The sequence below is a fragment of the Podarcis cretensis genome (genome assembly GCF_951804945.1).
Source record: "Podarcis cretensis genome assembly, chromosome: 18".
NCBI classification, from domain to species: Eukaryota; Metazoa; Chordata; class Lepidosauria; order Squamata; family Lacertidae; genus Podarcis; species Podarcis cretensis.
In genome coordinates this window covers 1,367,637-1,385,750 of record NC_137188.1, presented here as the reverse complement: position 1 = coordinate 1,385,750, position 18,114 = coordinate 1,367,637, and the positions used below count along the sequence as shown (strand labels likewise).

The window sequence follows — 18,114 nt, the reverse complement described above, 5'->3', positions numbered from 1 at the left end:
GCTCTGCCACAGGCTCTCCTTTGTCCCCGGAGCAGGGAGGGGAAGTATGGCCACGCAGCCTGCTTTGGTCTGCAGCCCGGCTGCCTTCTCCCCGACGGCAGCCGCCAGATCTCGGTGGCAGCCATGGTGGCCAACTTCACGAAGCCCACGCAGGACGCGCCTTCGTTGCTGCAGCACGACGAGGTGGAGACCTACTTCCACGAGTTTGGGCACGTCATGCACCAGCTCTGCTCACAGGTGAGAGGCAGACCCGGGAGCCCTTGGCCTCGGTCTTCTGGGCTGGAAAATGGGTCCGAGGTCAAGTTTCTGATTTTTCCAACCTTTGAAAATGAGGGGTGCTAGAAAGCGGTGAAGCAACCTGGGATTGGAAAGGTATTTGGGCTAAATTAGTGTGATTTAGTGTTGCCTGTTGGGTAAAACGTGTGAAACAGTGTGTAGGAATCATTAAAAATGATTGCCAAGTATTGAATGGCAGAGTTGGAAGGGACACCACAAGGTCATCTAGTCCAACCCCGTGCAGGTACACAAGTATCCATGGCAGGTGCCCCCCCACGGCAGCATCACATAGTGGTTATAGTGTCGGACTAGGTCCTGGAAGTGACCAGAGCTCAAATCCCCCGCACTCAGCCTTGAAGCCCACTGTGTGACCTCTCAGCCTAGCCTGCCTCACATGGTTGTAGGGATGAAAACAGGACAAAGACTTGGGAGAGACCAGGGTTCGAATTCCCCCACCTTGGTCATGAAGCTTAATGACTAACCTTGGAGTTAGTCAGAGCCCCTCTCTCGGCCCCAACCTGCCTCACAGTGTGAGGCCTGAGTGAGACCAGGGTTCAAATCCTTCCTACTTAGCTAGGAAGCTCACTGGGTAACTTTGAGGACAGTCCTGCAGCCCTTTGCTCAGCCCCTTCCTCTCTGCCCCCGGACAGGCGGACTTTGCCATGTTCAGTGGGACCCACGTCGAGAGGGACTTCGTAGAGGCTCCGTCGCAGATGCTGGAGAACTGGGTGTGGGAGAAGGAGCCCCTGCGGCGGATGTCCACGCACTACAAGAACGGCGTGCCCATCCCAGACCAGCTGCTGGAGAAGCTCCTCGAGTCCCGACAGGCCAACACAGGTAGGCAGCGTCCCCAGGTGGCTGCACGGGAAGGGCGGGAAGGAGCAATAACACCTGCAAAAGCATGCCTGGAATCGTAGCATTGGAGGGAGCCCAGGGGGTCATCCATCCAACACCCCTGCAAGGCAGGAATATTTCGCCCAACGCAAGATTCAAACCCACAACCCTGAGATTAAGAGCCTCAGGTTCTACTGACTGAGCTCTCCCAGATCAAAAGCTTATCAATAAAAAATAACTTGCTGGGAAAGAATCTTGGATGCTGAACTATCCAGTAGCTTTCTTTCTCCATTTAAAACGTTTGTATGTGTGTACTAATTCAAATTAAATCCTTTTGATGCATAATAGCAGCACCATACAGATAAGCAAGGAAATATCCCCTTTAACCCAGAAGCCGGTCTTTAGGCAATACATGCAAGACTGATTAGTTTATTTTGTTTCATTTATTTATTTATTTAATAGTTAATCAGCTTCCGACACACAGTTTCCTGGAACCAGGAAATTCCTAACCCAAAGCGAGTCCTCTAGCTTTTGTTCTTAGCTTTTTGAACCTTCCTCTGGTTTAATTCAGTTGTTGGGGACCCCAGAGCCCCCTGCCCCACTTTCTCCTTTTCTTCCTCCTCCTCCTCCTCCTCTCTCTCCAGGACTCTTCAACCTGCGGCAGATCGTCCTGGCAAAGGTCGACCAGGCTTTGCACACACAGATGGACGCCGACCCTGCGGAGGAGTATGCCCGGCAGTGTGACAAGATCCTGGGCGTCCCTGCAACCCCAGGTAGCGGGCAGAGGAGGCTGTGGGGAACAGCTAAATCTGGTCAAGATCAGTGCAGTTTAGAAATCTGGTCGGATTCTGTGCCGCTTTGAAAGGTTTCACCTGCCCTCTTAATCCCAATGGGGCCTGATGCTCTCCTCCTCTTTGGTCTTGGGTGGCAATCTTTTGTTTTTACTTGACTTTTTTTTCTTTTGCCATTCCAATGTTTCCTTTTGGTCAAAGTTCTATTATTATATCCTTTTATGTTGTGGGTCCGTGAGAATGACGCATGGAAACGAAAAGATGGAGAGCTAAACCGCAAAATGGGCACGTAGGGCAAGTTTCGTTGCAGGAGGGTGAAAACAGCCAAGTCCCAGTGAAGGAAGACCATCCACGTAGTCAGAGTATGTGTCACAAAGGAATGCCAAACCCTGGAAGAAGCACCTGTAGGTTCTAGTCCTCGCTGACCTCTCCACCGAGACCTCCTTTTCTCCATTATATTTTCTCTTCCAGGGAGATTCTGTGGTGGGATTTGGGCTGTTTCCCATGTAGATGCAATGCCCCACGCAGACCATTGGTTGGACTAGATGGCCCTTGGGGGTCCCTTCCAACCCGACAATTCTGTGTCTAAGGGAAGCGTCCCCCAAGGCTCTCCTAACCTTCTCCCTGCATTGCCCCTTGCAAGGTACGAACATGCCGGCGACGTTTGGCCACCTGGCAGGGGGCTACGATGCCCAGTACTACGGCTACCTCTGGAGCGAGGTCTACTCCATGGACATGTTCTACACCCGCTTCAAGAAAGAAGGCGTCATGAACCACAAGGTAGGCAGGGAGCCCTCTGTTCCCACCACCTCTCGTCCTTCAAGCCTCTGCTGCTTGTGCATAGCCAACCAGAGCTGCCTGTGTCGCTCACCTGCCAGCCAAGAGCCTGGAATGGCCTCCGCCAAGCACCGGGTCCCGTGGAACTCCCTGCCACTGAGTATCAAAGTGAAAACCCTTCTACTCCACCAGGACTATTACAGTTAACAGTGGTGAATGGACAACCATATTTAACTTTATGAAGTTTTATGAGACAGCCTTATGCATTTTTATATATAATAACAATATTATTATTATTATTATTATTATTATTATTGGACGCGGGTGGCGCTGTGGGTAAAACCTCAGCGCCTAGGGCTTGCTGATCGTAAGGTCGGCTGTTCGAATCCCCGCGGCGGGGTGAGTTCCCGTCGTTCGGTCCCAGCTCCTGCCCACCTAGCAGTTCGAAAGCACCCCTAAGTGCAAGTAGATAAATAGGTACTGCTTTATAGCGGGAAGGTAAACGGCGTTTCCGTGTGCTGCGCTGGTGCTGGCTCGCCAGAGCAGCTTCGTCATGCTGGCCACGTGACCCGGAAGTGTCTCCGGACAGCGCTGGCCCCCAGCCTCTTAAGTGAGATGAGCGCACAACCCTAGAGTCGGACACGACTGGCCCGTACAGGCAGGGGTACCTTTACTTTATTATTATTATTATTATTATTATTCATTTATTATTTGTACCCCGCCCATCTGGCTGGGTTTCCCCAGCCACTCTGGGCGGCTTCCACAAAGACAAAAAATATACTAAGATGTCACATATTAAAAACTTCTCTGAAAAGGGAAGTTTATATAAATAAATTTTATTAAGGTTAATAGAGAAAAATACAAAACAATATCTTTCCCCCTAGGTACAATAAAAGCATAAAAAGTGGAGGAGTAGAAAAGTGTGTGTGTGGGGGAGAGAGAGAGAGAGAGAGAGAGAGAGAAATAAGCAGTGTGCAAATACTTTTATGCCGGAGAGGGCAGAGCCTTGGCACCCGCTGCTTTTCCCATTGCATGTCCCGGAAGTGGCAGTTCATTGCATGGCTTCTCAGGAGCTTCTGGACTCTCCTTCCCTGGAGGTGTTTCAGCAGAGGCTGGGTGGCCGCCTGTCTTCGATGCCTTAGCTGAGATTCCTGCATTGCCGGGGATTGGGCTAGATAACCCCTGGGGGCCCCTTCCAACTCTTGAGTCTCTGATTTTGACCCGGCTTCTCTCTGGCTCCTTTCTAGGTGGGCATGGACTACCGGAACTGCATCCTGCGTCCCGGCGGCTCCCTTGATGCCTCTGACATGCTGCTCCGCTTCCTTGGCCGGAATCCCAAGCAGGATGCCTTCCTGGCCAGCAAGGGTCTTGCCGCCGACCCCACCAGCCCCCCCTCGTCCTGCTGAGACGTCCTGCCCGCTTCCCAGCTGGGGGGCACTTGCAAGTCCTGCCTGGCAGCCTGCTTGTAGAAATAGCCTTGGGAGTGGGGAGGGGTCCACCTTGCCTCCCACCCAGAGTTCTGGAGGGAAGGGGTCTCTGGCTTCCTGATTCCCTCCTTGGCCCACCCCCAGAGCCCCAACAAACAAAATTTCTCTAAACCCATCTGACTCCTTTGCTCCCCCCCCCCCGGGAAAATATAGTTTGCAAGGAAAAGGATTGTGCTTTTAACGATTGGTTTGGAGCTCTGATTCTTTCCTGCCCTTGGGTGGAGGCTGGAGCTTGCTGCTGCTTGCAGTCAGGCTCCTGGCTTCCTGCCGCTTGCAAGTGGATCCCTGGCCTAGATCAGTCAGATCCAGGGCTCTTGTAGAAGTGTAAAGCAGAGTTGCTGAAGACAAGACGGGAAGGTGCTGCCCTGCCCTGTGTCTTCTGCTGCAGCCCCTTCTCGATTTTCCTGCGGGGGACATTCACTTGCAGAGGCACCCCCTGGGTTTGCTGCCTCCTGAGAGCTCCAGCCGCAGTGCACAGTGCATGGTGGAAGGCTGCATGCATTATTGCAGCGGGGGAGGGGGGCTGCTCTTTCCTTCCCTCCATTTCTCTGATTTCCATGGGGCTAAAATTATTCCTATTCTTGCTTTGACACCCTTCGGAATCGATCTTAATTCCCAAATCTTAGCTCTGTGTATCAATTTAGCAGTGCAGGTTTGATGCAGCTTTCACAACCGTTCATTTGAGGCTGTTCTCAATGCTGGGTATTTGGGGGGGGCAGGGAGCAAACCCCAGTTGACATAACCCCGTGGGGTTTTGTGCAGCACAAAATAGCCCCTCTTCTCCAAAGGAGGGCAATCATCGCCTCTCAGGAAGCGGCCGTCTATCAAATCAAAAGACCCTTACGGTTTTTTAGGCGGGACGGAAGCCATTGCGGTGCAGAGATCTGGTCTCAACTGAGATCCTGAAGGGGACCCCCCAATCTCTGCCTTGGCCCGGCCAGCCACTCCATGCAGCAGCTGTCTGGGCCCCCTATTTTCATATCCGTCTAACGTGGATTGCGGATCGAGTTCTCTCCCGGCGGAAGCAAAGGGGTCCTGTGGACACAGCTCGTCTTCTTAGCAGCAGCAGCAGCCGGGGCTGAGGTTGGACGGCCAATAAAGGGTTTTTGAGATTTTCGTTTGGGGCTGGACTTGGCATTCTTGATGGAGGGGAGAAGGCAGCTTACAAAGGTGCTAGACCATGTTGTCTTGGGTGTGATTCTGTGGAGAGTGTTTGTGTGTGTAAGGGAGAGGAAAGAGAGAGAAGGAAGAAAGAGGGGAGCCTCTAAACCCCCAGATTGTCCGAGTTCCCCTCTTGTACTTCCTTGCAATAGACCTGATCCCCATGCACAGAGCACTGCGCCCTTTTCATAGAAGCGTGGTGCTGAGAGGGACCCCAAGTGTCATCCAGCCCAACCCGCTGCAGTGCAGGCGTCTTGGCTCCAGTGCCAGCTGCAATGCCCACCACTGCCCTTTAGGGGGCAGTCCGGGCACTTCCATGTGCTCCAGAGACATCTGGGGGGGGGGGGGTGCTGTGCATCTTTTGTCTGCAAAGACCCAGATCTCTGAGGAGGGGAGAAGGTCGGCGTTAATTTTAGGCCAGGCTCCATTTACAAACTGTTTATTAAAAGCCAGGGGGGGTGTTTCTTCGTGCACACAGGGGGGAGGATTAGGTTTGTGGCTGGAGCACCACTGTGTGCTGGAGTGGGCCCAGGGCGCCTTATTCTGGGCACGCAGACGGGGCTAAATTTGTCCCTGGGGTGGGGGTCAGATTCCTGGGCTGCCGGCCTCCTCGTCTGTCTCGCCTGCCTCTGGATGCCTTGCCCTTCCTAGCATTTTGGCCAAATCTCTGCGCTTCCACTTCTAGCCCCCAAAACCCCCCACTATTTTTGGCCCATGGGTCTCCGCATGCTGCTCTCCTTGGGGGGCCTTGCAATCATCTCCCAGCTTACATTTCATGCCTGGACCCCTGGAGATGGAAGAGTGGGGGGTGCAGGCAAGTGGGTGGGGGGGTCCATATCAGGTCCAAAACAAGTGTGACCTTATTAGGGCACAGGATTGAAGCGGGGGGGGGGGGGGGTTGTCCCCGCAATGTTGGCATGCCCTGCAGCTCCTGACTGTCATCTTGGCCTCTTAAACACCAAATTATTTTATTTTGGGTGAGGGTCCTTGATTCCATCAGCCCCGCCAGCATTTCTCCTATAAAAATCAGGACACCCTCTCCATCAGGAAGCTTCTGGCACATTTGAGCTCACCACACACATCGGCATCACAGAATCGTAGAGTTGGAAGGGACCCTGAGGGCCATCTAGTCCAACTCCCTGCAAGGCAGGAATATGCAGCTGTCCCCTGTGGGGACTGAACCGGCCACCGTGGCCTTGTCAGCGCCAGGTTCCCACCAACAGAGCTACTTCTTGCAGTGAAGGAGCAGGCCAGAAATTGTAAAAAGCCCTCACCCTTCTTTCTGGGGGTGCTGTCAAGAATTGAACTGGCGACCTTCTGCAATGGAAAGCTGGCATCTGCGGGGCCCTTGTGGGAACAGGATGCTGGGCTAGATGGGCCCCCTTTGGCCTCTTCCAGCAGCTCTGCTCCCCCCCCCCCTTCTGTAGGGGGCCTGGGCCAGCTCAGTCGCTAATCTCAGGGTCGTGGGTTCGAGCACCATGTTGGGCAAAAGACTCCTGCATTGCAGAGGGTTGGGCTGGATGACCCTCAGGGGTCCCTTCCATTCTATGATTTCATAGGCCTTGGGGAGGGGGCTTTGCTGCATCTCTCTTCTCGCCCTGCCTTGAGCGCAAATGATTGTGTCTGCTCCTTTCTCTCCCCATGCCTTTCTCAGGCTTAAATAGCAGGACCAAATTAACTGCACTCGGGCAGGAGTTCACAGGGTGGTGCAGGGGCAGCTTGGCCACCTGCTCTGTGTGCATAGAGAATGCCTTGAAAGCACTGCATTACGGGGTTGGACTGGATGACCCTTGGGGGGCCCTTCCAACTCTACAGTGCTGCTTCTATGGAATTGCAGGTTCCAGGAGTGAGTCAGGTGCATCTCACCAGGGGACGTGGAGGCCCTTGCCCCGTATGTGCCAACGCAGGAGGCACCAAGCCCCACAAAAGCCCCCCCCCCGCCAACATCTGTTGCCACAGTTCCAGCAGCCAAGACTGGCGGGGTGGGAGACGAGGGACGGGGCCTCTGGCCTCCTTTTTAACCCAGAGAATGTTCAATGTCCCGCTGCGTCTGGTCATACTTATTTCAGGGCAGCTGTAAACTCAGAACACATTTAGCATAGTTTACTATCCTGGAAGGGGAGGCATGGGCCGCGTGTCTGAGCCTGTTGGGTGCACAGAGCCCCACACCATATCCAGCCCAGGGCCCTGTCCTCACAGGGAACCTTGGGATCCCGATAGACTGCCTGTGGGCCTGGAGGTTCCATAAGAAGAGCCTGGTTGTGGGATCAGGCCAAAGAGGCTCTCTGCAGTGGCCTTTGCAGTGACATCTAAGCACCTAGGAATTGAGAGACTGCCTCTGAATCATAGAATCATAGAATCCTAGAGTTGGAAGAGACCACAAGGGCCATGGAGTCCAACCCCCTGCCAAGCAGGAAACACCATCAGAGCACTCCTGACATATGGTTGTCAAGCCTCTGCTTAAAGACCTCCAAAGAAGGAGACTCCACCACACTCCACTGTCAAACAGCTCTTACTGTCAGGAAGTTCTTCCTAATGTTTAGGTGGAATCTTCTTTCTTGTAGTTTGGATCCATTGCTCCGTGTCCGCTTCTCTGGAGCAGCAGAAAACAACCTTCCTCCCTCCTCTATGTGACACCCTTTTATATATTTGAACATGGCTATCATATCACCCCTTCACCTCCTCTTCTCCAGGCTAAACATGCCCAGCTCCCTTAGCCGTTCCTCATAAGGCATCGTTTCCAGGCCTTTGACCATTTTGGTTGCCCTCCTCTGGACACGTTCCAGTTTGTCAGTGTCCTTCTTGAACTGTGGTGCCCAGGACTGGACACAGTACTCCAGGTGAGGTCTGACCAGAGCAGAATACAGTGGCACTATTACTTCCCTTGATCTAGATGCTATACTCCTATTGATGCAGCCCAGAATTGCATTGGCTTTTTTAGCTGCCGCGTCACACTGGGGCGGGAGGTTCCATAGAAGACAATATGGTCAAAGGGGGCCCATCTAGTAAGCCACCAAGCAGGACCTGAGTGCCAGGCACTGCCCAGTGCTTGTTTCCCATTGTCTAGTATTCAGTGGTAGACTGCCCCTGGGCTTGGAGGCTCTACTATCCCATCCTGGTCTCATTCGGAAGCATTTGCTGTCTCCAACAGGGGAGGGTGAGTGCCATCACAGCTACGTAGCTGCAGGTTCCAAGCTGGTCCCTGGTTTTGGCTCCACACAGAGTGGAGGGCAAGGGGCAAGTCGGGGGGGGGGGCTGCAGTTACAGGGGGGAGGCAGCTGGTAGAAATGCAGCCTGGGGACAAGAAGGGCTTGAGCAGGACGTGTCTCCCTGCCTGGGGTAGAAGCAGAAGGTCTCAGGTTTGATTCCTGACATCTCCTTGCCTGAAAGCCTGGACAGCTGCTGCTGGCCTGTGCAGACAATATGGAACCCGACTCCACAGCTTTGTGTTAAGACCATGAGGACCAGAATCTTTATTTCCAAAGACAAGCTTGGTGGACAAGCACCTGGCTTTGCATGCAGGTCCCGGGGTTGACTGTTGCTCCTCTGAAACCCCCAGAAAGATCCCGACCAAGCCGGGGGGGGGGGCAGGGCCTGATCCTCAGTGGAGCAGCCAATGCACGTGCCTCACGGCAGTCACATTCCTGCGCTGTGTTTCCCCAGGGGGTGGTGACATGCTTGTCCCAAGGACCTTGTCGCTCCTGGAGGTTTAATCTGCAACGGGGGGGGGGGGGCAGCGATGGGGGGTGGGCAGGCGACCTTGGGTGGAGTGACTTTTTTCCACAGAGGGTGCACAGCATCACCCTATAGAGCCAACAGCCAGAGAGAGCCCCACTTCTCTGCTGAGGAGGAAGGATCCGCCCCCCATTGGTCTGTACTTTTGAGATTATGGGATGTCTGCAAATCCGCCCTTTAAGTCAGAACGCTGAGGACTTGAATCTTAGTAGACCTTTGGGAATAAATACAAGTTTGTCTTCAAAACAGGACTAGAATCTTGCTTTGCCCAAAAGTAAATGTTCAGAGAACCATAGAATGATAGATTTGGAAGGGACCCCAAGGGTCATCTAGTCCAACCCCCTGCAATGCAGGAACCATTTGCCCAATGTGGGGCTCAAACCTGCAACCCTGAGATTAAGTCTCCTGACTGAGCTATCATAGCCAAGTGGCAGCTTGTTGGCCAGTCCTTTTGAGCCATCTCTGCTGGGCGGTGTAGACAATATGGAATGAGAGGCAGTGGACCTGGGAGAGACCTGGATTCGAATCCCAACTCAGTTGTGTAGCCCCACCTTGGGGGCCTGTCGCTGGCTCTCGGCTTCACCTCCCTCATAGGGTTGTTGTGGGGACAAAACAGGAGAAAGAAGCCTGAGTCACATGGTCTGAGTCACATTGCTTTAATTAAAAACAGGAATTTGGGAGGGAGCTGCTGTATCAGGACAGGGAACAGCTTAGCACTCGCCGCAGTCGTCATCGCCGCTGCTTGCCTGAGGTCGGCCATGGGCAAGAATCCTGCTCTGCCCACTAACCACCCTCCCCCCATTTCTCCCATACTCAGCTTGCACCCCACAGATCAAAACCCTCCAGCCACCAGAGACCCTCCTTCCCTTCCCGCATCTTGGGGGTCCCCTTACTTTTTCCTCCTCACCAGCTCCACAGAACCACCACCCTCCAGCCCCCACAACCAGCACGGCAATGTGTGGGAAGCCCCACCCCAACCCCAACCACCCTTGCCCCCAACCACTGGCTGTCCAACCCCACTGGGACCCACAGCTGCCCCCTTTCTGTACCACTTGCTTATTATCCTCATAGATTTATAGAGTTGGAAGGGACCCCAAGAGTCATCCAGCCCAATACCCTGCAATGCAGGAATATCCCACCCAACATGAGATTCGAACCTGCAACCCAATCTGCCATCTCCGCAGCCTCAGGCTTCATCCTGCCCTCACCACCTGCTTGCTCCTAGGCTGCTCCTTACAAGACACAAGGATGCTGTCTGGATTTCCAACCCTTGCACAGAGCCCCACCACCACCACCTGGCCCCAACCCCACGTGGGGGCAGAGCAGGATCTGGCCAGCAGCCTGTGAGTGACAGGGCAGGGAGTGTAAGTGGGTTCAGGGAAAGGGGGGGGGTGCTGGGAGGGGTCTGCTACAGGCAGTGCAGCATGCTCAGGGCATAGCTGAGGCGCTCTCGCAAGGGGATCGTCCAACCTCGCAGGACCAGCGTCTCCAGTGGGAAGGTCCTGCTCTGGCGCTGCCGGTCCACGAAAGTCAGGAGGTACCCCCCAGCTGACGTGGGGCTCAGCACAAGCTTGGTGCGGTCGTGGTAGAAGTTGACCTGGGAATGGGGGGCAGAAAGGGGAGGAAGTGAGGGGTGTGTGGAAAACAACTTGGTGGGAAAGAAAATCGTAAGATGGAGACCCCTCCTCCCCACCCCACCCCACCCCACCCCACCCAGGTGACTCTTACCTGCAGGGTCCCGTCGCTGAAGAGCATCAAAAGTGCCTCCTGGGACTTTGCAAAGTGCAGGAGGCAGAGGTTGTCCAGCGAGGTGGTGGGACTTGCCTGCTGGTGACCCCCCTGGGGAAGGAGGAGGGGAAATTGTAGAATGGCAGAGATGGAAGTTAAAGCTATGGTTTTCCCAGTAGTGATGTATGGAAGTGAGAGCGGGACCATAAAGTGGGACCATAAAGAAGGCTGATCGCCGAAGAATTGATGCTTTTGAATTCTACTGCTGGAGGAGACTCTTGAGAGTCCCGTGGACTGCAAGAAGATCAAACCTCTCCATTCTGAAGGAAATCAGCCCTGAGTGCTCACTGGAAGGACAGATCCTGAAGCTGAGGCTCCAAGACTTTGGCCACCTCATGAGAAGAGAAGACTCCCTGGAAAAGACCCTGATGTTGGGAAAGATGGAGGGCACAAGGAGAAGGGGACGACAGAGGACGAGATGGTGGGACAGTGTTCTCAAAACTACCAGCATGAGGGAGGCAGTGGAAGACAGGAGTGCCTGGCGTGCTCTGGTCCAGGGGGTCACGGAGAAGCGGACACGACCAAATGACTAAACAACAACAACAACAAGAGATGGAAGGCCCCCTGAGGGTCATGTAGCCAGGCAGGAATCTTTTGCCCAATGAGGCTTGAACCCACAACCCTGAAATTATGGGTACCTTCCAACTCTACAGCAGTTTATTTCATATTGGATACAATTTAAAAAGAACGGGTTCAGGGGGGCACCAGCTCTCATCTCCTGGCTGCTCGCCTCCCATCCTGCTCTGCTCACCTCCAGGAGTCGCTGCTGCATGTACCGGCTGAAGAAGTGGAGAACCCCCATTTTCATGGTCAGTGAAGGCGGCACGTCTCTCCGCAGGAAGGATGAGGCCTTGTGGAGCTCGGGGCAGTAGCAGACGCGCCTGGGGGTGTGTGCAGGGAGGAGAGATTTTTAAGAAACCAGCAGGCAGCTCAAGCCAGCTTCTTTTCCTCTGCCCTCCTCAGCCCCTTCTGCGCTCACGAAGAGAGCAGGAAACAGGGTGGGGCGGCACTCACTGGTGTTGCGGGCAAAGCGCGATGTGGGTCCCATCGGCCAGCAGCACTCCGGTGGAGCCGTCCGAGAGCAGGTAGCTGAAGCCGTACTTGTTGGAGTAGTCGACCCACTTGGTGACCATCTGGATGGGTCCAGCCCTTGGGGGCCCCTCGGGATCCTCTTCCGCTGCAGAGAAGGCAGGAAGGGGGGTGGAGGGAGGAGCTCAACTCCCCCCCCCAAAAAAAACCTCCTTTAGGTTTTATCTCCCTGCATTTTCTAAAATTGGGTCTGTACTTTATAGCCTCCTAGGGGTGCAGTAAAAAACAAACAAACCTGCCAGCCTATTTGCAAAGCTAAGCAGGGTCTGCTGTGGTTTCAAATTGGGTGGGGGGGATGCAAGTTGAGATTCTTCCCTTGCAGGGGGTTTGACTACATGACCCTCAGGGGACCCTTCTGATGTGTCGTTCAAGGGGAAAATAGTTCTTTCTTGTGCTTACTTTGTTATGTATTCCGTGGTTATTATATTATAATTTAACATAGCTGACCACCCTGAGATCTGCAGATGAAGGGCAGGATACAAATTTAAATAACAAGAATTCTGCTGCACGACTGCTGCTTCCGACCTGAATCCAATAATGGCAGAGTCGGAAGGGACCCCGAGGGACATCCAGCCCAACCCGCTGCTATGCAGGAATCTTTCGCCCAACGTGGGGCTCGAACCCACGGCCCTGAGATTAAGAGTCTCGAGCTCTCCCAGGTCAGAATAATAAGGGGCTCCTTTACTGACACCCCCCCCCCCCAATCTGGAAGAAAGTCTGAAGATTGGACCCTCAACCTTCCTTTCCAAGAGGTCCAGTTTCTCACTCCTCCAAGGTGCTGCGCAGACATTTCCAGGCTGCGTGATGACATGAGGGTGACCCCAAAGGTGGCCATTTAAGGCAGGCAGAGACAGTCCCTTCCAGGGACAGGGGGTGGGAGGTCAGAACACAGCCAGTTCCTGGGCCTGGGCATGCAAACGATAGGGAGCCTCACCCAAGGGGATGGTCTTCAGGCAGGTCCGCAGAACTTCATCCACTTTGGCCATCATGCTCCTCTCGGCATCGGCTGGAGGAGAGACAGAGATGGAGTGAGAAGCAGCAGGCGCTGGGGGCAGACTCTCCACCCGCATCTCTGCCCCCCACAGCCTTACAAACCCTGCAGGTTCCTGGCCCCCCCATTTCCTGAGCGCTTAGCTCCATTCCTACATGGGACAGCCGAGATGGGAAGCTGCTGCAGCCTTGTCCTGAGCTGAGCTGGGCTGGGCCTGGATATGAAGGTACGTCCCAGCCCCACCCCTCTTCTCCTCCCTTCCTGCCCCAAATTCCAAATTAGAGGTTTTGGGGTTCAAATGTTGCAGCTCCCTTTCTGGAGGCCTCTTGGAGCCACCCCAGAGCAGCACAGAAGGAGGGTGCTGAGTTTGGGTTTGCCTTTGTCACTCCCACAAGCCTCCCCAGGCTACCCGCTTCTTCCCAGCTCACACCTCCCTCTGGCTCTGTGGCCCAATTTTTCTGCATCTTTCAGCTCTGATAACCCCTGGAACCACAGAATGGTAGAACTGGAAGGGGACTCCAGGGGTCATCCAGCCCAACCCCCTGCAATGCAGAAACAGAGGACAGCGTCCTGTCATCCTGTCTGTTTGGGTCTCTGGCAAGCGGCCCTCAGGCTGGAAAAAGGAGCTGCTTCAGAAGATCCCCCAGACTCTCAGCCGCAAGCACCCCAGTTCTTGGCCTCGGTGGTGCCACTCACCCGCCTCCCGGCTGACGTTCAAGGAGCCCCTCATGAGCAAGCAGACGGGGAAGGTGGCTGTGTCCTCAGTGGCATTCTGGCTGTCCTCTTCCACTTCCTTCCAGAGGACAAGAAGAAAGAAGCAGCCAGTAAAGCCCACAGAACAGGGTGGACTGGGAAGCCCCCCTGCAGCCCCCACGGAGGACATCTTGGAGGGAAGAGGGTGGGCCACTCCCCTACGAACTTCAGAGATTGTTTGCGCCTGGACATCACTAGGCGCCATTTTGAATCACCAGATTTGTATCTGCGGTGTGCTTGTGTTCATTACATTCATAGTCTACCTTTCCTCAAGGAATCATAGTAGAGTTGGAAAGGGGTCCCCAAGGGCCATCTAGTCCAACCCCCGGCAATGAAGGAATATGGGGGGTTGCACCTGTATCCTTGGAGTTATCAGCCCCATACTCCAACCAACGGAGCTATAATTTCATTATGTTCCATTTCTGGTTTTTCAGATCAAATGATTTTCCAGACTATTTACGGATGCCGCTTAGGGATGCCCCGGGTGGGGCATGTTCTTGCTCACCTTAGCGGCCATAGCTGCTCTCCCCTTACTGCAGAAGGAACAACAGAGGCTGGGCAGCCTGGGCTTGCCTCCAGCCAGTCATGTAAGTCCAGTGGGATTCTAGCCAGGGACTTCCTGGCTGCTAAGTCTCACAAATCAATCCATCAGCTGATCAGTCTCCGTGATACGGGCAGTTCCCATGCACAAGGACACCAGGAAGATCCATTTGGGGGCACCAGATTTTGGCCTCACTCAGGGTGCCCTATTACCCAAGACTACCAAAGTCCGACCCGGATTGATTGACACACACAGAGCCATTTCTTACCAGGCTGGGGGTCTCGGCAGGCATCCCAAGTGGTGGCATCCCTTCCGCTTCCTGGGGTGGGGGGCTCACTGGGGGAGAGGCAGAAGAGGGGCCCCATTAGATTCGCAGCCTTGGGGGGGGGGCTTACTCCCTGATGGCTCAGCCGTGCAGGGGAAAGAGGATGGGGTCATGCCCAGTAATGCCAATTTAAAACCGAAATAGATTTTGCATTTCAATTTGTTTCAAAATTGGGGCGCACACATTCCTGCCCTTTTGCATGGCACCTGACTCTCCCCTTACGTGGGACTGAAGGATTAATCGAGGAAAGCAAGGTTGCCTCTGAGCCTGTGGAGAGCGCTGTCCCATTCTTCATACAGTGCATCTTTGAACTGTGGAACTTGCTGCCACAGGAGACAGCCATGGCTCTTCTGAGAGAACCTCCAGGTCTAGAGGCAGTCTATCATGATTCCTAGATTTTTAGGGAATTTGGCTACTGTGGGAACAGGACGCTGGACTAGAGGGGCCCCCTTGGGCCTGATCCAGCGATTCTACTGTTACATTGCCAGGGCTCCAGTGAAAAGCGAGGTTCCCTCTGAGTACTTGGAGAGCACTGTCCCCTCTCTGCTAGACTGTGGAGGATGGTCTTCCATTTGGGGGAGAGTTCCTGGCAGCCTCCTCACCCCACCCCTCGCAAGCGAAGGCTCACCTGTCCGGGTCTCCTGGCACAGGGAGCCACGCAGGAAAACCTTTGCTGCTTTCTGGAAGAACTTCCTCAGTGGGTTGGGAAGCATGAAGAGCGGGGCAGAATGACAGGCGCGGGAAGGCAGCTGGGTCGGGGTGAAGCCCTGGCGAGAGAGAGAGCAGGATGAGTCCCTTCACGCTCCCAAGCCACACTTGCAAAACAGAGAAGCAGCAGAATGCGAGAGAACATCCTGGCTGCTCAAGGCGAAAGCAGAGTCGCTTGTGGGTGAGAAATGTCGACCTGGATTGGAAATGGGGCCCTTTCCCTTTCCCCTTTCCCCTTCTTTTTCCCTTTCCCTCTTTTCCTTTTCTTCTCTCCACACAGGAAGAAGGCTCAGAGCTTGGAGAGGGGTGGTGGGATGGCAATGAAGGGTCAGAGGGAGAAGACGGGGAGGAGGAGGTGTTGAAAACTGAAGAAGTAACAGGGCTTAGTGAGCGGGGAGAGTCTATGGCAGAGAGCAGTCCAGACTCAGAGGCAGGATCTGAAGCAGGAGAGGAAGGAGGCCAAGAGGCAGAGAGGGGAAGAGCCATGGGGGTCTCCCTCTCCTGCTACGAGAAGCTCCCCTCCCCGCTGGTCTCCCAGGACCAGGAGAGGCATGAAAAGGGTGGAGCAGAGGTTGGCTTAGTCTCTGATTGCTTGGGAAAGACCCTGGAGAGGAAGCAGGGAGCTTCCATCTCAGCAACTGACTTTCATGCAGCGAGACCACCAGGAAGGAGCTGCTCTACTCACTAGGCCAAGTCTGTGCAGGTGGTGGTTTTGCTAGCAAACAGTTCACTCCAACTTTGAACTGCAGCATGGGAGTAGAGCCTAAGACTCTGCCAGTCAGGGTCTGGGCATTCTCCCTGGGTGCAAGCTAGTTTCCCATGGCCTCATGAGAACTAGGATCTTAGCTCATGTTCCTTTGCCCAGCCTGCTGGAAGAGATCCCAAGTCAGAGACCCTGCAGAGCCACTACGTCTGGGAGCTGCTTTGCCCCTGGGCACCCACCTGAGTGAAAAACTCGTGGGCGAGGGTTTCTTCCAGGGTGGGCCGTGCTTCAGGATCGGGGGCCAGCAGCTTCCCAATGAGGCTCCTGGCCCTGGGTGAGAGGCGGCTGGGGGTGGGGTAGCGCCCTTCCCGGATGCAGCGGTACATCTCCTGCTTGTGGGTGATCTCAAAGGGGGAGCAGCCCGTGAGGGCCGTGTACCTGGGGGGGGGGGTGAGGAAAAAGAAGCAGTGGGTCAGCCAGAGAGCCAAGGAGGGGACCCCATAGATCCTTTATTTCATTTTGTACATAAAACATAGAGAATGACCGGCAAAAAAACAAAAACAGACCTAGAGGCATGTAGGTTAACTCAGCTGGTAGAGCAGGAGACTTAATGCCAGGGTCGTGGGTTCGAGCCCCACCATGAGCAAAAGATTCCTGCATTGCAGAGGGCTGGACTAGATGACCCTGGGAGGTCCCTTCTAACTCTGCAATTCTGCAGTTCTAGTATTCCTTTCCACCAGAGTTACTTACATGATGCAGCCAAGAGCCCAGACATCCGACTTGAACGAGTGCCCCTTTTTGGCAATGACTTCAGGAGCCAGGTAATTGGGGGTCCCACAGACCACTCTGTGGGGAGAGGAAAGGCCCTTTAGGGAAGGGGGAAAGCAACAGCAACACTGAGGAAGCCAGGCTTCCCTTCTGCATGCAGGACAGGTGCTCTAGAGCTGCAAATCCAGCAAGATGCTAGTCCGCATCGTTCTGAATTAAACAGGAATAGAGGAATTTTCCTTATACCGAGTCCAGCCATTGCTCCATCTATCCCAGCGCTGACTGGCAGCAACAACTGTCCAGGGTTTCAGACTCAGCCATCTCTCTCAGTCATCCCTGCTGTGGACCCTGCCACCTTCTGCATGCCTAGCAGCTGCTCTGCCCCTGGGCTGCAGCCTATGAGGCTTCTACCAGCAAGAAGGTAGGAGATTTGAACCCACAACCAGATGAAAAACTGAATCAGATTTGCTGCAGACTCCTCCTCCATGGAGGTCTGGGCAGGGATTGCTCTGGAAAGCTGATGGATCTGGGTGGATATACAGTGGTACCTCGGTTTATGCACTTAATCTGTTCCGGAAGTTTGTTCTTAAACCAAAACCGTTCTTAAACTCAGGCGTGCTTTCCATAATGAGGCCTCCCGTGCCGGTGTCCTTCCACCATCTGGATTCTGTTCTGAGACCGAAGTAAAGTTTGCAAACTGGGACACTACTTCCGGTTTTGCGGAGTTTGTAAACCGAATTATTCGTAAACAGGACTGTTCTTAAACCGAGGTACCACTGTGTAAGGAAGCTGGCTTTCCTCCCCACCCTGCTAGAAATTAGGGATCCTTCTGTGCCCCATCAGAAACAGAGGCTGCAGAATCACTCAGGAGTAATCCCCATTGGAACAAGAGGTTTCCCTTCCGAGGACACCTACAAAAGTGTCAGACTAGGACTTGGGAGAGACCAGTGTTCAACTCTTGCCCCTCAGGCAGGAATCTCACTGGGTGAGCTTGGGGACCAGTTGCTGCCCCTCAGTCTGGCCTACCCAGTGGCCATTGTGTGGATCAAGTGGGGAGGGAGGGGAGAGAAGAGGCATGGGGTCCCCTGAGGTCCTTGGAGTTAAGAAAGGTGGGATGCAAATGCATCAAAGGAAGGAATAACTAAATACTGCAACTCCAAGGCTTTAATGTCTGCCTTTACCCCACCAGGAAATCCAAGGCTCCCTTTCTCTGCCCAGCCACCCCATAATACTCACCCTCTCCTCCGGTTGGCCTGCTCCTCACGAGTCGCCAGCCCCAGGTCCCCAATCTTCACCTGCATGGTCTTCGTGATGAAGAAGTTACCTGAGCACATGAAGAGTTCAGAGGTATAGAGAGTCCCATCCTTTCCCACACTAAGTGCTGGAC

General features: G+C 54.2%; 2 protein-coding genes across 5 annotated transcripts in view; one reads left to right on the top strand and one right to left on the bottom strand.

Annotated features, from left to right (window-relative positions):
- THOP1 (thimet oligopeptidase 1) overlaps positions 1–18,114 on the top strand; it is a 285,623-nt gene that overhangs the window by 10,212 nt on the left and 257,297 nt on the right. For 2 of the 3 annotated variants that reach the window (XM_079960604.1, XM_079960606.1), the window contains exons 9-13: positions 36–237; positions 927–1,113; positions 1,755–1,883; positions 2,545–2,681; positions 3,926–5,282. In XM_079960604.1, the coding sequence (XP_079816730.1) occupies positions 36–237; positions 927–1,113; positions 1,755–1,883; positions 2,545–2,681; positions 3,926–4,084 (814 nt within the window). In that variant the 3' untranslated portion in view covers positions 4,085–5,282. Of the gene's footprint in view, positions 1–35; positions 238–926; positions 1,114–1,754; positions 1,884–2,544; positions 2,682–3,925; positions 5,283–18,114 lie in introns of those variants that run through there. The other variant, XM_079960605.1, reaches the window with a different exon arrangement.
- LOC307207022 (serine/threonine-protein kinase PLK2-like) overlaps positions 10,062–18,114 on the bottom strand; it is a 29,590-nt gene continuing 21,537 nt past the window's right edge. For both annotated transcript variants that reach the window (XM_079960669.1, XM_079960668.1), the window contains exons 5-15: positions 17,964–18,051; positions 16,710–16,805; positions 16,199–16,397; positions 15,177–15,315; positions 14,492–14,559; positions 13,626–13,722; positions 12,873–12,944; positions 11,864–12,026; positions 11,601–11,730; positions 10,790–10,900; positions 10,062–10,658 (exon numbers count right to left, since the gene is read on the bottom strand). In XM_079960669.1, coding sequence (XP_079816795.1) covers positions 10,470–10,658; positions 10,790–10,900; positions 11,601–11,730; positions 11,864–12,026; positions 12,873–12,944; positions 13,626–13,722; positions 14,492–14,559; positions 15,177–15,315; positions 16,199–16,397; positions 16,710–16,805; positions 17,964–18,051 — 1,352 coding nt within the window. In that variant the 3' untranslated portion in view covers positions 10,062–10,469. The remainder of the gene's footprint in view (positions 10,659–10,789; positions 10,901–11,600; positions 11,731–11,863; positions 12,027–12,872; positions 12,945–13,625; positions 13,723–14,491; positions 14,560–15,176; positions 15,316–16,198; positions 16,398–16,709; positions 16,806–17,963; positions 18,052–18,114) is intronic.